General features: G+C 51.2%; 6 protein-coding genes; 4 read left to right on the top strand and 2 right to left on the bottom strand.

Moving 5' to 3' along the window:
* Window positions 1–77: 77 nt before the first annotated feature.
* On the bottom strand, window positions 78–1,151 carry CHC_T00002588001 (hypothetical protein). Its single transcript, XM_005713673.1, has one exon. It carries the CDS (start codon window positions 1,149–1,151, stop codon window positions 78–80), a length of 1,074 nt encoding a protein of 357 aa, XP_005713730.1.
* An 808-nt stretch (window positions 1,152–1,959) lies between these two features.
* Window positions 1,960–4,833, top strand: CHC_T00010273001 (CCAAT-box-binding transcription factor). XM_005713672.1 is given in 2 exon segments: window positions 1,960–4,689; window positions 4,690–4,833. 1 exon segment carries the CDS (start codon window positions 1,960–1,962, stop codon window positions 4,687–4,689), a length of 2,730 nt encoding a protein of 909 aa, XP_005713729.1. The 3' UTR covers window positions 4,690–4,833.
* A 2,602-nt stretch (window positions 4,834–7,435) lies between these two features.
* CHC_T00002586001 (hypothetical protein) lies at window positions 7,436–8,470 on the bottom strand. The gene has a single exon (XM_005713671.1). It carries the CDS (start codon window positions 8,468–8,470, stop codon window positions 7,436–7,438), a length of 1,035 nt encoding a protein of 344 aa, XP_005713728.1.
* Window positions 8,471–9,665: 1,195 nt separating this feature from the next.
* On the top strand, window positions 9,666–14,180 carry CHC_T00002585001 (hypothetical protein). XM_005713670.1 is given in 2 exon segments: window positions 9,666–13,742; window positions 13,743–14,180. The coding sequence occupies 1 exon segment, from the start codon at window positions 9,666–9,668 to the stop codon at window positions 13,740–13,742; it is 4,077 nt and encodes a 1,358-aa protein (XP_005713727.1). The 3' UTR covers window positions 13,743–14,180.
* A 1,458-nt stretch (window positions 14,181–15,638) lies between these two features.
* CHC_T00002584001 (hypothetical protein) lies at window positions 15,639–15,932 on the top strand. XM_005713669.1 is given in 2 exon segments: window positions 15,639–15,869; window positions 15,870–15,932. 1 exon segment carries the CDS (start codon window positions 15,639–15,641, stop codon window positions 15,867–15,869), a length of 231 nt encoding a protein of 76 aa, XP_005713726.1. The 3' UTR covers window positions 15,870–15,932.
* A 70-nt stretch (window positions 15,933–16,002) lies between these two features.
* Window positions 16,003–18,631, top strand: CHC_T00002583001 (hypothetical protein). XM_005713668.1 is given in 2 exon segments: window positions 16,003–18,546; window positions 18,547–18,631. The coding sequence occupies 1 exon segment, from the start codon at window positions 16,003–16,005 to the stop codon at window positions 18,544–18,546; it is 2,544 nt and encodes an 847-aa protein (XP_005713725.1). The 3' UTR covers window positions 18,547–18,631.
* Window positions 18,632–19,123: the final 492 nt, after the last annotated feature.

The raw sequence follows: 19,123 nt of genomic DNA, 5'->3' as shown, positions 1-19,123 counted from the left end.
CAGAATGCGTTCGCACTTGGGGGGCAAGTGCCCTGCACATTGTCGTCTTTGACTGTAGCATATGGTCAGCCCTAAGACTAAAGCGTAGCATAGTCGTCAGCACGGCTTCTCAATACTTCCGCAGTTTCCCGCAAATCGTCGTCTTCCACTCCGAGCGAGCGAGCCGCAGACTGAGCTCTACTGGAGCGGTTACCAGGGCACAGGGAGTCTCCCAGAGATGCAAGTCCTGGGCAGGCGTCGTCCTTGTTCGTTGCTAATCCAGCCACTACGGCAACTTGTTCTACTTCAGAAGGGCCTTGCGTCTTTTCCTTTGCAATGGCTTTCCCCGACGTGCTTCTGTTTCGTTCCAGAGAGGAATCAAAAATCTTTGGGTGTGGTACTGGTATGGTTACGGGCTGGACAATATTTGAGAATACTGGTAAGGGGTAACCGAGTCCACATGCAGCAACCACCTCATTAAAACTTGATCGACTTATCCCTGAAAACATCGAAGACTTTGGCATATGTCCAGCAGGACTCATGCTCCAGATACTCGAGAAATTTACTACTCCTCGTGTTCTAACCATTCCCAAGCCATACTCCAGATGCGTCATTGAATTCGGAAAGATACTCGCAAGACTTGCCACGGACGCAAACGGGGCCGGTCGTAAGGCGCTTAGCAGTCCAGCAAGCGATAAATTCTGTTGTATCGACATCAACGAAACATCCATCGCCAAGCCGAGAATGGACGAGGAATGGAAAAGATTTCCGACTGTAGCATATATTGACGATATCTGCGAAATTGGACATGAAGACAACGGAACATATTCTGCAGACAACTCTATGCAACTTCCAATGAGCTTTGCCTCATTCTGGGCCCACAAAGCCTCCCGCTTGTGGTAAAAATTCCTGTTGAAATAGGAGGCCGCTGAAGTTGTGCATACGCGGTTGATGTCGTGGACGCTGAAGACCAACAAAGGGGATGATGATCCAAGCTCATCTTGCAAGAACGACATGTACTCAGATGCGATGCCAGCGTAGGCGTCATCCGCATTTGTAGTTACGACTAGGCCTCCAAAGGAATCGCAATCTTCAATAAAGAATCGTAGATCGTCGTAGGCATCCTCAACGAACGAAGTTGTTGCAATATCCCTGCCGCCTTGGAAAGTCATTAAATTGGTTACGTTGTGGTGTACACCTGGCAACGGATGACATGAGCGTGGGTGAAGCCTGGTTTTCTGGAAATCCGACCAAAAGTCGGCGGTTTCGCTACCTCCCGCGAAGTCCTGACGTTCAGGACTCGAGTTCCTTTCTGCAGCCAGCAAGTTAGCCACGTAACCGCTGTGACGCACTTGCCGGCGAACATAGCGCTCAACACGGTGCGACCATGACGGCAAGGGTTGTGTTTCTCCCTCCTCGCGCCTGTCTAGCACAACTCCAGCGTCCGTGGATAGCGCTCCAAAAGACCCAGTCGCATCAATAATCTGTAAACGAGGTGCATAGCGAAGGCCTGAACGACCAGCTCGTGATTCTGCGCTAACCTCACGGAAAAATGTTGCAGGAGATAGTTCACGCTCGCCCGGCGGTACTGCCAGATACTCGTCTTGAAGATTCCAGAAGTGAGTGCCGACATAATTAGCCGTTGTCCCTATCTGAAGAGATGCGACATCCCTCCTCATGTCGATCCCACGCACGGCGCAGGGTTAGCGGAATTGCCAAAGCATGCCTTGCCCCTAGCGGTAAGCTGCGGTGCGGGCTGAGCTTGCGATTGCGTCAGAATCGTCTCTGCACTGGTGCCAAGACGACGGGATCAAAAACAAGGCAAGTGTTCATTGAATTCTGCTATAAATTAGTAGTATTTTGATGGCGGCGGCGGACCCACGATACGGAAAATTTATCTTTTAAGTATCGACCATTATAACAGCCCGTGACAGGTATTCTATTCCCCCCGGGCGTGGGAATTTGTCTCAGTCCCTATCAATGGGTCGCCCTACCTCATCCAAAACTTCATTGCAAGCTCCTTTGGCTCTGCACCAACTTCCAGGAGAGGTATTTTCTGTTGCAGACTTAGAGGGAGAGCACTGGTACGACTGCTTCCCAGAATGGCCATCCTCAGACAGTGGTGGTGTTCGCGGAAGCATCAAAGAATGGCGTGAAGTAGCAGGTGGAGCTCTGGCATCCTCATCGAGAGCGTATGAAAAGCGTGTCAATTCTGGTCGAAACACAATAGCGCGTGCCCTCTCGAAAGAGAAGACGATTGGTGACAAGATTGCTGCAATCACGTTACTCGTGCAGGAAAGTCCTCTCCATCGCCTTGATGAGCTTCACAAACTGCTCGAATTTGCGAAGAATAAGAATCGCCGGGAGAGCGTGCCCGCAATTGAGGCCGTGAAAGACTTGTTCCTTTTTAACTTACTTCCCGACGACCGACGATTAGTTCGATTTGAGGACAGGGAATTTGAATGCAAGAAACAGTCTATTTCGAAGAGACATCTTGCCTATGCCTTGTTTGAGGATGAATTGAAGACAGCCTACCGCGACTTCTTGAAGGTGCTCGAAGATAGCGGGAAGGATGCCCTTGCTCACTTCAAGCAGAAAGCTGTGAAACAGATATCTGAGTTGCTCGTCGGAAAACCGGAGCGCGAGAAAGAGCTTCTATCTATGCTTGTCAACAAGCTTGGTGACCCGGAAAGGAAGGTGTCCTCAACCGCTTCATTCAATTTATCCCAGCTCATTGACAAGCACCACCCGCAAATGCGACTGGTCGTCATCCGCGAAGTAGAGCAGCTTGTCACTCGTCCGAATGTTACGATGAAAACCCAGTACTTCGCTGTCAGCTTTCTCTGTCAAATTCGTTTATCGAACAGTGATGTAGAATTGGCGAGGAGATTGCTTCGAATTTACATGGACCTTTTCACCCTCTATTTGGCAAAGGAGAAATACTCATCCAAGCGAGACAAGGTGAAAACAGCGAAGATAAAGAAGAAACAAAAACGGAAAAGATTACGCGAGCTGCAAAATACTTCATCAAAGCCCAAACCTGACATCTCAGGTGCAGTGAAGGAGACCCGATTGATGGGGGCGCTTCTCATGGGTGCGAATAGGGCTTACCCCTTCTCCGAACCGGATCAAGATGATTCTTCTTACGAGGAACAATACGAGGCTCTCTTCTCCGTTGCCCATGCACAAGCGCTTGGCCCCGCAACACAGGCTCTTGCGTTTCTTTTTCAAGTATCTCAGAGTCATTCAACTTTAAGCGATCGGTTTTATAGGGCGCTGTATTCCAGAATACAGGACGCAGCAGATGCCGGGGAGCCCAAACAGGCCAAGTTTTTGAATCTGTTGCACAAAGCATTGGATGCAGACACAAACCCGAGGCGAATCAAGGCATTTGTGAAGAGGATGATTCAGGCCGCCGCAAATGGATCTCCAGCTTTTGCTGGGGCATGCGTCATAGTGCTATTTGAGTTCTACAAGCGCCATCGTGGAATTTTGACCTCGTTTATCTCTCTGTCTGAACATGACGACGCTGAGGAGACTTTCTTTGATGCAGACAAACCCCAGGTTATCAGCGCAAACCCTTCAGAGAACGTGAACGGTATGAAGAATGTCGGGGAGGCGGGAATTAGCGAAAGAGAAGCAACGAACCAACTATCTCTTGAACCGATTTCTTCGACAGGAGATGATGAAGTCTCAGTGGGAAAAGGGACATCACCGATGTCATCAAGATATGATATTCGAAAGCGAGAACCGCAATACGCTAGAGCAGAGAACACATCCTTGTGGGAATTAGTAGCTTTGTGCTCTCATTTCCACCCAAGCGTGTCCGTCTTCGCCAAGACTTTGTGTGTGAAGCTCCAAACCATGCATTATGGCGGAGATCCTTTGAAGGACTTTTCCTTGATTTCTTTTCTTGACAGATTTGTGTACAAAAAGCCTAAAAACCGAGTCGCAAAATCACTTTACGGGAAAAGATCTGCGCATTACCGGGCCGATCCTGTGGCAAATTCCGAAGCCTTTCAGGAACAAGTGAAGGAAGGCATCATCGGGGAAGACGATAAATTTTTCGCCCGATTCTTTGATGCCAACCCAAGTCGTGTGGTTAGGGAAGCAGTTACGACGGATGGCGTGAATGGAGCTTCAAGTAGAACAAACATAGTGGACGACTCGGAGGAGGAAGCCTTTGAGGAAGCCATGAAAGCGGAGATGGTGCGCTTGGGTTCGGACTCCGGTCTCACCTCGAGCGGAATTAAGAATCACCTGGCTGATGTGGATGACGAAGATCCAGATGAACTGAAAGCCTTCGAGAAGGCATTTGAGGACGACCTGATTCACTCAGCAGACGAGAACAACGAAAGTGGTGCTGATTCAGAAGAAATTGGAAACCCAGATCTGGAAGAAGACAGCGTTGTGCCTCTGCAAGCCTTCCGAGATTCAAATGAGGGGGTCGAAGATATTGAAATAGACGAGATTTCACGTGAAAGCCAGCAAGGCGAAGAGGAACAACCAAAGAAAAAGCGAAAAAAGAAACAGTCGGGTTTGAGAACTAAACAGAGCGCCTTTGCTGCTGCAGAAGATTATGCCGAAGATATTGATCGAGAGATAGGCGAACGTGCAATAGAACACATTGGGCCGTCGGCGGAGCTGGGCAAGCAGTCCAGACGGGAAGAAAGGAGCTTCCGGAAGCCGGGGAAGAAAAGACGTAGGTAGTGAAGGTGGAGTTGAGGAATGGCTAGGAGTCCAGCGTAGGATATGAGGACTGCGGGGTAAGTTTTCAGAATGAAGACCGGACATTTGCTTAAACAGGGCTGCGCAGAGGAGTGTGTTCTCATAAAGAAAAAATGCTACTGACTATGAAAATATCCGATGCAGATGTGAAGTACTCGTCAGGAATGATCGATGATTGCGACAAACGAATTTCAGTGAAACGAATTCTAGTGAAAAGTGGTTTAAGTGAAGGGCATCAAGCCGAAGGTGGGCCATATGGCAACGCCAAGCGTTTCCAGTTTGTCTGGGAGGGCGTCGGCTCAGCGGGGAAGGTACACGGGGAAACGTACATCATGCTGTATTACCCAGATATGCCGTTCGGTTAGCATGTCATGTGTCTTGGTAAGGCGACTTTCGCTGGTGCAGTTTCATGGTCTGAGTTTCTTCAGTGCCCTTGAGATATCAACACAGTTTGTGAGATGAACGCTTCTTGTGTGCAGCTTACCTGCATTATTCTCTAGCAACCCTCGGCAGTGACAGTAACGAAGTCTGGAGTGTAACGAAGTCTGGAGTTGGGACTTGAATCAGAGCACCATACCGCACGAATGAGATGTGTTATGGATGAGTGCTTCGTAGCTGCAAGCTCCCCTACTATCCGAAGTCCTGAATGACGATATCTTCCTATCGAGAATCTTCGATCAACATGTAGTCTCTCACCCCACTTCGCCCCTTGCCATAGTCACATACCCACCACAAACCTTCTGCAAGAACGCTGAGTAACCCTGCCGCTAACTTGTTTTCTGGCAAAGCAGCAGGCCAATCGACACGTCTCCCTCCGAAGGACTGAACAAGATCTCCAACACAACCAAGCGTCATACCCCACAATAATACATCAGGTACAATCACATCAGCAACAGCCACAGAATCATTCGCATATTGCAACACTTCAATAGCGGGCATGCGCATTCTCGAAAATCCGAGAACCTTCCATAGGTCATATATCCATCCATCTTGCGTAGGCATGGTTATAATATGTTCCTTCTTCACCTCCCGACCGTGTAGGACATCCAACGGAGTCCAGAAGGCCTTGGCGACCTCAGTGGGTTGCGGTGAAAGCTCAGGGTTTGCCGATGGCATCTGTAGAAAGACAAACGCGCAGAGGACACATGCTGACGATTTGTTGTCGCTACGGAATGGCCTGTCTGAAAGACGCCCGAGCACGCGATAGTTGCCTGGGACTGTCAAATCGATACCGACCTCCTCGTGAGTTTCACGAACTGCTGCGTGAAGGTCAGAATCGTCCTTCTGTTCTCGGTGACCGCCTGGAAAAGCAATATGAGCAGACCATGGGTCTGTGGGCCGGGCTGTGCGTTGAATGAACAGAAGTTCAAGGGAGGATAGCGCACAAGCTACGGGGACAACAGTGTTCTCGACTTGTCGCTGGCGCAATATTAGTGCGACCGAAGCTCGTCTTCCCAAGGAAAGGTGAAGCGGCGACTGTGGGAGAAGCGAGCGTAAACGGGAAAAGAGTACATCTGATTCCTCGTTATTTCGGGAAACCGAGGCGTTGAATGGTAGCGTGCCCTCATGTGGCATTGCAGATGGCAGAGGTCGACAGATTCGGTAGGGGCGGGGGTTCGGTTTCGCGGCGATAGAGCGTGCTGTGGAACTCTGCTGAAAGGACAAATGAACGTCGAGAGGGTTCTGATCGACTCTCACGGCTTGGCGACATGGGCCTTGGGAGGACGAGGTCAACGATGCGAGCTAATGAAGTAGATTCGTAACAACCAGCTGGTAACGAAGTGTTTGATACTCTACGGTATCTAGAGCCGGCCCCTATTTTTGTCGCATGAATGGATGAAATGGCAGCGTTTCGCTGGCTTACAGGGTTGAAGTAGATGTTAAAAAAACTGCGCACATGACCTGCATAAATTACAAGTACAGTAGGGATAGAAGTTGACATGGTATTGTACGACGTCATCTGGTAGTAATTGATTGGATGATCCTCATTTTCCAGGGATTATGATTGGGAGATGAGAGTACATACCTTGCTGGGTTTTTGTAGAAATGTTTTTTACGAAATGTGGACCTTTGCAAAGATTGCATTGTTGCCAGCAATGATGCATTCCGGGAGCCAATATTGCCATCTTGTCAACACACACACCTCGCAAACTGGAGTCCGGAGTTTCCACGTCACCGAGTCGAAAGCCTGCCGAAAACACCTGGAAGACCTTAATAAGGATCCTATGAAAGTATATAGTAGATGCAGTACATCCCTGGGTAAGACGACCAATTAGCTGAATCCCCTTGTCCACTTCCAACAATCTGACAGATCCGAACATGCAGACCAAAGATAGATCAACAATCTCCACGTTTAACTGTGAAAACTAGAGCTTACGCACTAATGCATTGATTTCATTCCCACTTCACTTCGTAACTTTCAAGACAAAACAGTCTTCAGCGATGGAAAGAATCGAGTTAATTGAAAGGGGGTGCAACTGTGTCAACCAATGAAGAAGTTGAAGCGATAGCAGCAGACATTAAGGATGTTAATGTTCGCATATAACGCTATCACTGGAGCAATCGATAGAGAGAATTAGCAATTGATCAGTTCCGTAAAAGTACTGTTCATCGGTGAAACGTTCGGTGGTATTTATGGCCGACGCTCAGTCGCGTTTGCATGAACCGAACTGATGGAGACTTACAGCTCGGATGCTCGATCAATGTGGACACGAGATTACACTTTCCACTATGTTTCTGTCAGTGCGGGCTTGTTCTGCGTTACCCTTGTCACTTCTTCGACCTTTCCTTTATCCTGTTTTGTCGCTATGTGCGCGTCATCAACTTTGACAATATGCACTTCATCTGGGGGATGATCCTTCTCCCCTTCCTCGAATGTATACGATACAGCAATGACCATCCTGTCTGAATTCCCGTCAAAACCAATACTTGCGACACTAGTGGGGTATCTCGGATATTGCGCAATTCTTTTCTTGGCCGCTCCATCCCAGAATGAGACATGCCCATCGCCGCCACCCGTCGCAAAAGAGCCATACTTACCGTTATGCGCAATAGTGTTCACCGGAAACGAAAGACCATCTGCTCGATGACACTTAAACGAAAATGGCTCCTCCTTTCCATCGAGCCACTCTACTGCCACACGACCCCCTGTACTCCCGACAACGTACTGACCTCCATCCGCGCGTGCGCTAAGACCACGAAGCTGATACTGGAGGGTCGGAGGTGTTTTGTCGTGCACAAATTTCTCCGGCTTCCTCCTATCCACGATACGCACACGTCGGGACGAAGTAGCCACCGCCACAGAGTCCTCCCCGCATCGACACATAGCATATACTTTTCCTTCGACGTCAACCTTCATAGCTTCTGCATTTTCCGTGCGTCCATCCCACAGTCTCACAGAAGAGTCCCAGGAGCCCGTGGCGAGGACATCCCCGAAGGACACGACGCATCTCGCGGCATCATCGTGTCTTCCCAGTTCCGTCCATGGCGCAAAGGCCGACTCCTTCGGGGAGGTGAGCAGTACGCGTCCGTCGACTGTAGCGGCGGCTAGGGCATCACCGGTAGCGCCTGCCCAAGTCGCGTCCAGCAAGGGGCGGGATGACTTAGGTGCTTCGGCTTTGAGCAAGCCGTTTGACGACGTGTACACAGAGAGCGTGCCAGCCCAAGTGGATACGAGAACGGAATCGCCAGAGTGGGAAAACGAGGCGCGCGAGACGGCATCTGGAGGTGCGGGGTCGAGAGCGATCAGAGGTGGGGCGGCCATCGTGATGGCTGATGAGCGGCTTGGAGGGCTACTCGAAAGAGTGCCCTTCGCGAGGGTGGTCTTCGCATTGGAGGTGGAGGTGATCACAGTCTGGCTATTTCGTAAGGGTGAGACTGGGAAAAACGTAAAAGTTGGTCTGGGTGAATTTTTTTGATATTTGGGACGCTCTTTATTGAAGGACGTGGCAGGGCTTTATTCACCTTTTCTATTGCTGTACCAGAGTATCCTGCAGATTTGAGATCAGCTAAACAAACAGTATCTTTGCATCTCCCTTAAAGCAAGTTGCCGTGCTTCGCAGCAGTTGTCTCGCATAACAAGGGGAAGACTGTTTCTTCATGAACAAGAATCAGTGTAGGGATCGCGGCATCTGCAAGGTTTGCTTTCGAAAGATATTCAATTTACACGCAGATCCCTTTTTGCGGATTTACGAGATGGACGATGCGTCTTTTCGTTGTAATAAACTGGCTACAGAACCATAGTATTGCTGTTTGAGAATGGCTGTCCTGGCAAACCAACGACAAGTGAGAACCGGCAGAACTGTTTTAGATGGAATTGAGAACGCCGGGCCAAATTCGAATTAGTCTCTTTTGAAAAGATCCTCGCGGTATGAATCGTAGTGGTGGATTGCAAGCGTGCAGCAATGGTCGAGACCAGTTTCCGTGGGGCTGCGGTTTAGCAAATTATCGGTAAATGCGTTTTGAAGATCAACCATGAGCTGTAGGGAGCAGCCCACTGGAGTGTCGGCAAATACTTGACGCAACCTGCAGCAGATCATACCGGTCACAGTGATTCCAGGAACTCTAATTCTACCGTCAAAGAGCAATCTCTGGTGGATCACACAATAACTTATGATACCTCGCCCAAATTTTAAATTTAATTGAACATCACGTTGCAACCGCTCCTTCTCTTCGTCTCTCCCTCTTACTGCACATTTCGCACTTTTCGACAAATACACGTAAGACTCGCTTTTGTATCCCTCCGCGACCCCGGAGGCCTGCCTGCAAACACTAACTGTCACCTTAGCGGCTTCTCCAGCCCCTCAACAACTGATATCGGAACTGCGCCACGGCTGGCAGCCACTACAATCTGTCTCACCGCTGCTGCAGTTCCTACCCTATTGCCGTACCCTCTCCCTTTGTCAAGCAGGAAGTCGCTCCCACTCTTGTATCCATCTCAACGTCACCCTTCTGCAGTCATGGTCTTCGGAAGCAATAACCACGAAAACCGTAACCACTCGAAGGCCAACAGGTCAGGCCGTGGCTACCAACCGGGAGACCCGTTCGCTCCTTTGCCTTCTGCGACTGGCGATCCGTTTGCCGCCCCATCCCGCACTGACCCCTTTTCCATCCCCCCCTCAGAGAATCGCTTTTCGGGTGCTTCCACAGCTCCAGATCCTTTTTCGCGTCCCTTGACTGCAGACCCTTTCCTCGCCCCCCCACCGTCGCATCCCGCAAGCCGCCCTGGCCGTTCCGACAGGCCCTCTAACTTCGCATTTGGTCAACCCCACCCCGGCTTCTCTGCAGCCGGAAGACCAAGCGCCTTCGCGAGCACGAGCAATCAAAATGCTTCAGATTTTGGACTGCAGCATACCGGCACCGCTTTCGGCACCCAGGCTGGCCCTTCGTCGGAACTTGCCGACCCATTTGCTCCCCGTGGGCCGGTCAATCAAGGACGAAACCGAAACGGCCCTGCTCCAATTGCGACCTCATCAGGATCTAGGGATGGGCAGGTCCCCTTTGGGCATCGAACGCAACGTCCTTCAGCAGGATTCCCGCATGGTCCGAATGGGCGCCGTTTGTCCTCCAAGCTCATGCTCCCGCGCGTTCCTCAACGGATGTTTAGTCGAGAGGCAGTCCTTGACCACTTCAAGAAGTACCCCGACGTCTATCCGATTGAAGTGTCGCTCCGCGGTTCTAACACGGCACGAGATGGAAAGCGTACCGCTGTTATCTCGTTCAGGACTCCGCAAGAAGCCACCACCGCCATGCAGCATATTCGTCAGGACCACGACAATTCATTGCAGGTGCTGTATTTCAAGGAGGGGCCCATGCCTGGGACAAATCCACAAACCTCCATGGATCAAGACTACCCCGAACCGCATTACGAGCCGCGGCCTCATCAGTCAACAGCCATGTCGAATGAGCTGCTATTTTCCTTTGTTCCGAAAGAGCTATTCACTGAGGAGGCCATCCGTAACCTCTTTGATAATATCTCGGATAGAAGGGTGGTCTCCGTCAGTACAAAAGCGCGCACGATGCACAGTGGCGCGCAGAAACGTACCGCGATCATTGCTTTCACGGATGTTAGTGCAGCGAAGGCAGCACTTGACGGACTGCCCTTGTTCAAAGGCGAGCCTTTGCAAGTGAAATATCGAAACCGTCCTCCTCACTTGCAGAAGACGAGTAACCGCAACAGCGATGACAACGGTCATACGCGGCCTCAAGATGCAGCTCCCTTTGGCCGGACAACCCCAGACGATCCCATTGCTCGCATGGAAAACTCCGTGCAGGAACACCCACAGAGTGTCGCTCACACAATGTTTGCGGGGGGAAACCAACAAGACCTAAATACAAAGTTCACTCCGGGGCCGCCTGGTCCACGTACTTTGGGCCCTGGCCCGGGTTTTCAAACCCAGAACGTTCTTGCGCACGACATGCAAACTATGACGAATACGAGAGTGAGCTGGGAGCAAGAGAAGGCGCAACTGCAAAGAAGCATCGCCGAAAAGGAGCGGGAAGTCGCTCGTTTAAGGCGTAACGGTCGTGGCAAGTCGAAAAAACCTGAAGTGGGAGTCAACAACAATAAGCCGAACCACTCAGGGGAACAATCTAGACAAATGTCAGGGGAAAGACTTGGAGTCCAGGCACAATCTTCAAAGCGGGTCGTGAGAGAAGATACCAACAATGGCAGTGCGTGGAGGAATGTTGGTGCAAAGCTGAGTCTGGCAGACGCGACGCAATTCGTTGGTACATGCCAAACGATGTGTCCGGAGAAAGAAATTTCCGAAAGGATTCTGCAGCGAGACATCTCATTCTTCGAGACACAAGGGGGTCAACCGGATGCGGCAATGGCGGTGAAAAAGTATCGCCGGTCCGCGGCCATCAGTGAGAACCCGCAGCCGGAGGAAGTTCGACCACCCGCCGTGCTCGTCCGCACCATGGAGTATCTAAAACAAATTTGCGACAACACTGAGCGCTCTTTTGTCGATGTTCACAATTTTGTTTGGGATAGAACTCGGTCTCTGCGGCAGGACTTCACATTTCAAGGTGTGATGGATGAGCAATGCATTAAGGTGAACGAAGAAAGTGTTCGCTTCCATATCATGTCAGAACACCGCCTCACTGGCACCGACCCAGACAAGTTTTCGTCGAAGCAAAACAGAGAGCAGCTGGACAAGTGCTTTATCTCACTTCGGGAGATGTACGATCTGAGGCGAGAGAAGGGCCTTCCCACAGCTCCCAACGAGGCGGAGATGCAAGCGTACTACATACTAACGCAGATGTCAAACGCCCAAACTTGTGTCCAGCTGTGTACGGGGTTTGAGAGGAAAATTCGGAACAGTGTGCCGGTTCAGTTTGCTCTGCATATAGTGAAATCGGCATCATCGTCAATTGGGAACTATTATGCTTACTTTGCGTGTGTAAGGGCTGCCCCATACTTAATGTCCTGCTTGTTGCAAACGCAGTTTACACGAATCCGGTGCCACGCTTTATCGGTGCTCAATTCTACACATGGAAACGCATCCAGTTCAGATACTATAGCAGTTTCAGATCTGACATCACAACTTGGCTTTGATGGGCACGAGGACACAGTCGAATTCTGCTCGATTCTTGGGCTGAATCCTGCGCATGGATTAGGAAACGCTCATGTTGAGGCGATTCAATTGCCATCCCAGAGTTTTAGCGAGGCCAATGCGTATAAGTGGAAACGGAGGCCATCCAAACTCGTAGAGAGCAAGTCCGCTGGTCTGACTTGCTCTGATATTATCGCAGGGTCAGGTGCACAGGATTATGACCTCTCGAAATTACCATGTGTCACTTCAGCAAGTTTGCGTTCTAAGAAACCTGTTAGCTTTCCAGGAGCTGGCTCTACGGGGCCCATACCTGTGCCTGCACAGCTGCGTTCTTTGCACGATCGTCAAGAGGTGCCTGAAGTGAGCCTTGTTTCAACTCCGACGACCGCACCTAAGAAGCCATCGATTCTTGATCGGTTAAGCGGCCGAATGCCAGGACGACTCTCCTCCGATGCACCATTCTCCGGTCGACCATTGAGTGCCCCTCGCGAGGCCGCCAGTGTCCAGAAAGAAACCCCACCAGTGCCACCATTATTAGCTGAAAGACCGCACCTGCCCCAACCTGACGCGGGTCACGAAGCGGTCAAAAATGCGATTACTCCAGTAGTACCAAAAGGTGAACGTCCTCAGGGAGCTTCCATATTTTCGGATGGGACATACTGCACCCCCCATGATTCTTCAAAGCGAAAGAGAGTACGATTTAATTTAGAAGGTGTCAATCAGAGCAACCCAACCTCGGTGCAAGAGGAAGCAGAAACACAGCTTGAAAGACTGAAAAGGCAAAGACCAGAAACCACACAGATTACTCCTGTTAGCGGAGGCCTGCAAGAACCTAGCCAGCTGCAACCAACTGCGAATGGCATTATTAGGGATACACGTTCCGAAATCGCGCATGGCAGAGATGCACCGGCACCTGCTCAGATCAATCATCAGGCGGAAGCGGAGGCGAAGGCTAGATCAGAGAAAATCCAGCACGAGCAAGCGAAGGCTGCTGAAGAGCTCAAACACAAGGAAATGTTTGAAAGAGCCATTGTCCGGAGAAAAGAGGAATTAGAACAAGCTCGCAAGGAGCTTGAGCGGGAAACTGAACGTGCTGAGGCCTTTGCTGATTTTGAAAGAACCGTATCGACGTGTGTAGACACTGCGCAAACATTGAAAGCTCAGTTGGTCAGAATTCAAAAGTCTTTTGAGGGGTTTTCAAGATTTGATGGACTGCCTTCGGGCCGTTGGGAACGATGCAGGGAAACAAATGGGCAACTTGAAGAGATTGCTGAAGACCTGTATCGTTGTCACGGAGAAGTGCACAAAGTGAAACCATTAACCGCATTGGGTGAAGAGGCGAAGCGAGCCCTTCTGGAAGACCTTTCTGCTTTGGACAGCCTCGGCAAAGACGTCTGGAAACTGGTTTGGAAAGCAGAAGCAACTTGTTTGCATGCTCGAGAGCGGATTGGTGGCTCGCGTTTAGATAGTTGCAACTAATGCCCTTGTAAGAGAAACTTTTTTAACGACATGTCTTGTTGCGAGAGACAGTCTTGCGAGGGCCAGTGGGGGTGAGGAGAAAATGTGTTCCAGTCGGAATGTCAGGCCTGAAAGATAAATCGCTGGACAGGCACCTCTGTCAATTGGTTTATTGCGAAACATAAGGACTCAATAAGGAAGATGGAATCTCATGCCGTTCGCTACGACGGTGCTGTTCCTCCTGACGGTAAATATTCTGAAGCGGCGCACTGCATCACATCAAGGTCTGCAACTTTTGTCGTTTTGGCTGCTGATTTTTCGGATTGTGGTTAGCAGGAACGTCTTCCGTGTCGAGAATCACACGTGCTTCACTGAACTTGTACAAAACCTGCTAGAAGCACAAATTTTTGGCCTGATGGGCATTTAACTATGACTAAACTAACTAAAAACTATGAATAATGCAAGGCATTTTGAAATTGCCGGAGGTAGGGGAATCACATTATTGAAGAGGGGCTGGATCAGCGCAACGTTAGGCCCATCGAGAGAAAGACGCCCAGTTAACGCTTATTAGGAGTGAAGACTGCATGGCAGTTCCTTCTCATTGTTTGATGCTTCTCTCACATGTGCAGCCTTATTGGTCACGCTCCTGGTTCATGCAAAGAATGCCGGTCCAGGGCAAAGGATTCGATCGACCATATGTTGAAGATGTATAGCACGGGACAGTTGTCGTGTCTTAACGAAAATTTTGCGGTAACGAATGGTATGCGAATGCCCAGTACAGTGCTTCAGTAATTGGGCTCCTCTTAAACGCGAGGAGGGCAAGGACAGGTCTGTAATGGAAACAGCCGTACGTGTAACTGCGAGTACAATGCATCAGTTCGCAATTGTATAGGGTCTGCAGTAGGGTTTCATGAGCTTTTTGACACGGGAATCGGAAAGAGAACTCGAGTTTATTTATATACCGTACAAGTACAGTACTGTAGTACGGCAGCACGCACCCAGTAATTTACGCCACATGGTGAGCATGTGGTGGTCCCACCACAGTAAAGTCAAGAGACACAGTAAAGTCTTCCTGGGAAGAAGAAGTCTCTTGACACAGTAAAGTCAAGAGACACAGTAAAGTCTTCCTGGGAAGAAGTCTCTTGACTTTACTGTGGCACACATGTCGAAGCTGTACAGTAGAGGCTCGTGAGAAGCGAGGAAAGAAAAGGTTTACACAACGCTGCATGTCCGGCAACAAGTGCGGCGAGGACACCGTCGGGTAAAACGCTGCCTGTACAGAATGGAGGACCTGTAAAGGTATATTTTGATACCATACTGGACGGACTCCTGTGCCACAGGGTGTGCACTCCCAATCCGTCGGACGCTATGTATGGTCCGTGAGCACAGGTAACATTCAGCGGGTGACGTAGAATTAGCCGAGACATGATGACACGCGACCGACTTGACACGTTTCGACCAAACCCAATGACGTACAGCACCAAGGGTACATCATACAATACAACACTGAATACGCTGTGCAGTGCACTGTATGGCGCTGTACAGTAACTGGGGCTCAAGACCAACTGGTAGAGCTCTTGCGACGGGTTGACTCCACGTAGCAGCCGCCCCACCCACGCACCTGTTCGTCAACGTCATGAAATCAAAACCTCCCTCCTCCTCGCTCATCCCTGCTCGATTTACTTTCCAGGCCGTTGACCTCAAAAGCGTGGAGCAGATGGATCGACTCTTCGATCGCGGGCACATGTAGAATTGGTCTGCACATAGTCGTGCGGCATTTTATACCTACAGTACCCTTGGTAGTGTTCAAGGCGATACCCTGGTAGAGCAGGCCAGAGGACAAGGACAAGGCTAGCTTCGCTGCCCGACCACGTACGTCGGCGAGGCACCGATCTCCAGTACCATTGGTGTCAACCTATGCTTGTGCCAGCATCCTGTGCGAGGCACCGATCTCCCGTACCATTGGTGTCAACCTATGCTTGTGCCAGCATCCTGTACGTGCCGGACAATGACACCTGCGCGCATTGCGGCATGTGGTTGCCATACGTTCTGCCACGATCTGTGTGCATGATTGCATCTGAAGTTTCACAGAATCGGACCACCCTCTTTACAGCTGCACGATACGGATTAACAGACTTCTTGTTTTAAAACACATCGGCATACAACGCAGCCTACCTGGTAAAAGAGCCCACAGGTTGCCCCACCACTCATCATCACACCAGCACCATCCTAGGACACTAGCGCGTAGTCAAGTGTTCTTCCGGCTGCTTAGCTCACCATCATGCATCGCCTCACCAACATTCTGTGCCTTTGCTTGGCCATTTTCTTCAACTCAGATGCGGCCCCGATAACTCTGCAACTTCCGCTTTCCACCTTCCAATGGACATCTAACCTCCCCGTCAAAACCCTTTCTGTTCGTCGACCTCGTATGTCAGAAAGGGTTCCGAACCTTATCACGCACGAAAGGCAGAGAGCGAACCAAACATCTGGAGGCCTAACCCTTGATCCATGCGGAGGCGCGGCGTCGTGCCAGGCTGGGCGGACTTGTTCACCCTTTTCGGGCCCCGCGGGCCAGCCGTGTGAGGTCGATGGACGCTGCGTTTGCCTACCTCCCATTCCGGAGCAATGCGAAACGTCTTCGGAGTGTGTGGATGGGGAAGTGTGCGCGAGGGTGTTTGCCAACCCAGAGCCAATCTGCGCATCTGCCGCCATTGCAGAAAATCAAGTCTTTGCTGAAGAAGTTTCCCCATCCAGACCTATTGGCAATCCGACGGGAGGACTTAGTGTGGATTATTGCAGCACAGACGGAGATTGCCAGGGGGATAGAACGTGCTTATTTTCAGGGCTTGTCAGCAGTTTCGATCCCTGTCGTGGAAGGGAACCTTGCATCTGTTTGGCAGAGAACTCAGCCTGCTTCAATGCATCTGAATGTGATGAGGGAGAGATCTGCGCTGAAACACCTATCGAACCTATTGCTGGATGCATTTCGAAGGAGGCCAGCACCAACGCCCCTGGTGTTCAAGAAATATCAGACGGCCCACTGTCCACGGGGTTAACTCTAGACTCATGTGAAACGAACGCCGGATGCGAAGGTGGTCGTCAATGCGCCTTTTTCAATCTTCCGAATGTCGATGTATGCGACGGAAACCAACCCTGCGTGTGTCTGCCACCGGAGGACCCAGCTTGCGTCAATTCAACAGAGTGCGACGAAGGCGAAGTGTGCGCAGACACTAGTATCGTCAGTGGCAGAATATGCTTGTCAAAAGCAATGGCCGACAGATTCGACTCTATTGTGGAATTCGGGCCTGCTGGTTCTCCGAGTGAACCGGATGCGGCCTTGACGCCACTACCCGAAGACGCTGATGAGACGGTACCCGAAAGTCCCACCGGGGATCAGGATGATTCTGGTCCCTCAGCTCCGGGTGTTCAGGAGGGCCCTAATTCGCCGCGTGAACCACCTTCCGCTGGAGGGAGCTCAGAATCTCCGGAGGAATCAGGAGTAGTTGCTGAACCCAGTGCCGACGAGATTGGCACAGGTGGAGCCAAACCCAAGCCTAGTACTGCCGGTGGCGCTGAGGTGACTCCTGAAGGCGTATCTCCATCAGAATCTTTTGAGACGCCTTCAGAGCAAGGAGCGCCCGGAGATGGGGAGAATCTGAAAGCCTCTGCCGAAGAAGGAGCACCTGGAAACGCGGATGAAACTGGGGCCACCCCCGGATCAAGCAAACCAGGAAATGGAGGTGCGGTTGAGCCCTCCTCTGCACCATCACCTGAGGACGTGAATGTGAGGCCAGACCTTGAAAATCCCGACGATTCTTCCACGGAGACTGTCGAAGACACACTCCTCCCGTCCCCTGAGAATGGCGCGAGTGCGCCAGTACCAGGGGCTCCCCGCCCCAATCGGCCAGGTAGTGGGAATCGACCTGGTAGTGGAAATGGAGGCCCTGGTTCGGACGACCGCCCTCGACCTGGCAGGCCTTCTCGCCCTGGTAGACCGACGCCGAACACACCTTCCTCTTCGGACCGCCCTCGACCGGGCAGGCCTTCCCGTCCTGGTAGGCCGACGCCGAACACGCCTTCCTCTTCGGACGACAGCGAATCTGGGACTGGTGATACGGCTGGGCCACCAGTCGATGAGGAGGATACCGTACCAGGCGATGGCTCAGGAGATCCTACAGATGGCACCAACCCTTCTGATGAATCAGGGGAGAACGCTGGAGCCAATGACTCTCAAGAATCATCGGAATCCGCCGTTGGTGATGGAGTGTCTGGACCGACAAGCTCAGAAGACCCAGTTGATGACGATTCTGTAGGACCAGATGCCGACCAGGATTCAAGTGTTCTACCGCCCGGCGACGAAATTCCTAGCGGTACCGATGATGCCGAATCTAGCAGCCCGCCCTTCGGCGAAGAAACGGAAACGGTAGGGAGCGAGTTTACACCTGCGCCAGGGTTCCCACAAGTGTCGAGTGAGGGAAACGAGGAGGATGACGTTTGCATTGACTCTGAAGCTCTGAGGCACTTGGGACAGAGGGAGTTGGTCTTCCTCAAGCACAGATGGGCTAGAGTTGTATGCGATGCGTCCGGGAGCTGCGCGACGCGGGGACATATGGTGATGTATGAAGGGGAGACGATGATGATGGGGACATATTGCGAGAAGGTCGGATGCGAGAAGCGGACGATGCTCGTGAACAGCCCGAAGTTTAAGAAGGGGATGAGGGTGAACTCGAAGACGAGTGGGTTGGAGTTCTTGGCGTTGGCGGCTAGGTACGGGACGAAGGCGGAGGAAAATATGATTTCTTTCGCAGTCAAACTCGGTCTTTAAACGGAGGTGGCTGGTAGCATCGTTAGATTGGATGTACTTGCCAAATTGAGTGAGTTGTAAAAAGGAAACTGCGGAGACGTGCTAATCGATGGTGACTACTGTGTAACGGAAGTAATGGCGCAGGGGCATGCGACTGCAGGCAATCGCTCTAAAAACAATGGTGAGTTGTAACATGAAATGCCTGCCGTGCACGTGGGCAGGCGAAGTGAGAGAAGGATATTTAGAGGTTCGGTGCGAATTACGACGGCAGGTACGGCGCGAATTGCGGGTTCAGTGGGGAAACGTCTACACTACAGGAGCCGTCGTCTACACGAGGAGTTGTGCGTCACCTGCACATCGCCCTGAGACCCGTTCAGACCCGTTCCAGAGTCTGGGAAGATTGCCCTGAGGGCCGTAACACTACCGGTTAGAGGGCAAATTCAAACGTGTTGTGCAGTGATTGGATCTTTCGGCAGCCGTGACGGTTATCCAGTACGAGGGATGGTAGAGGTGGTGCTGTACGGATATACTGTGGGGGACGTCTCCGGTTCCCATCTCCTCAAGCCCCACATGACACCATCATGCCCTGGAGGAAGGG

Source organism: Chondrus crispus, genomic scaffold, assembly GCF_000350225.1.
Source record: "Chondrus crispus Stackhouse genomic scaffold, scaffold_145, whole genome shotgun sequence".
Lineage (NCBI taxonomy): Eukaryota > Rhodophyta > Florideophyceae > Gigartinales > Gigartinaceae > Chondrus > Chondrus crispus.
Note: the sequence above shows the minus strand (reverse complement) of the source record. Positions and strands in the feature narration are given on the sequence as shown.

Bases quoted from the DNA above. Each gene is read 5' to 3' on its own strand.
- CHC_T00002588001 (XM_005713673.1), bottom strand. From the start codon at position 1,151: ATGACTTTCCAAGGCGGCAGGGATATTGCAACAACTTCGTTCGTTGAG.
- CHC_T00010273001 (XM_005713672.1), top strand. From the start codon at position 1,960: ATGGGTCGCCCTACCTCATCCAAAACTTCATTGCAAGCTCCTTTGGCT.
- CHC_T00002586001 (XM_005713671.1), bottom strand. From the start codon at position 8,470: ATGGCCGCCCCACCTCTGATCGCTCTCGACCCCGCACCTCCAGATGCC.
- CHC_T00002585001 (XM_005713670.1), top strand. From the start codon at position 9,666: ATGGTCTTCGGAAGCAATAACCACGAAAACCGTAACCACTCGAAGGCC.
- CHC_T00002584001 (XM_005713669.1), top strand. From the start codon at position 15,639: ATGCTTGTGCCAGCATCCTGTGCGAGGCACCGATCTCCCGTACCATTG.
- CHC_T00002583001 (XM_005713668.1), top strand. From the start codon at position 16,003: ATGCATCGCCTCACCAACATTCTGTGCCTTTGCTTGGCCATTTTCTTC.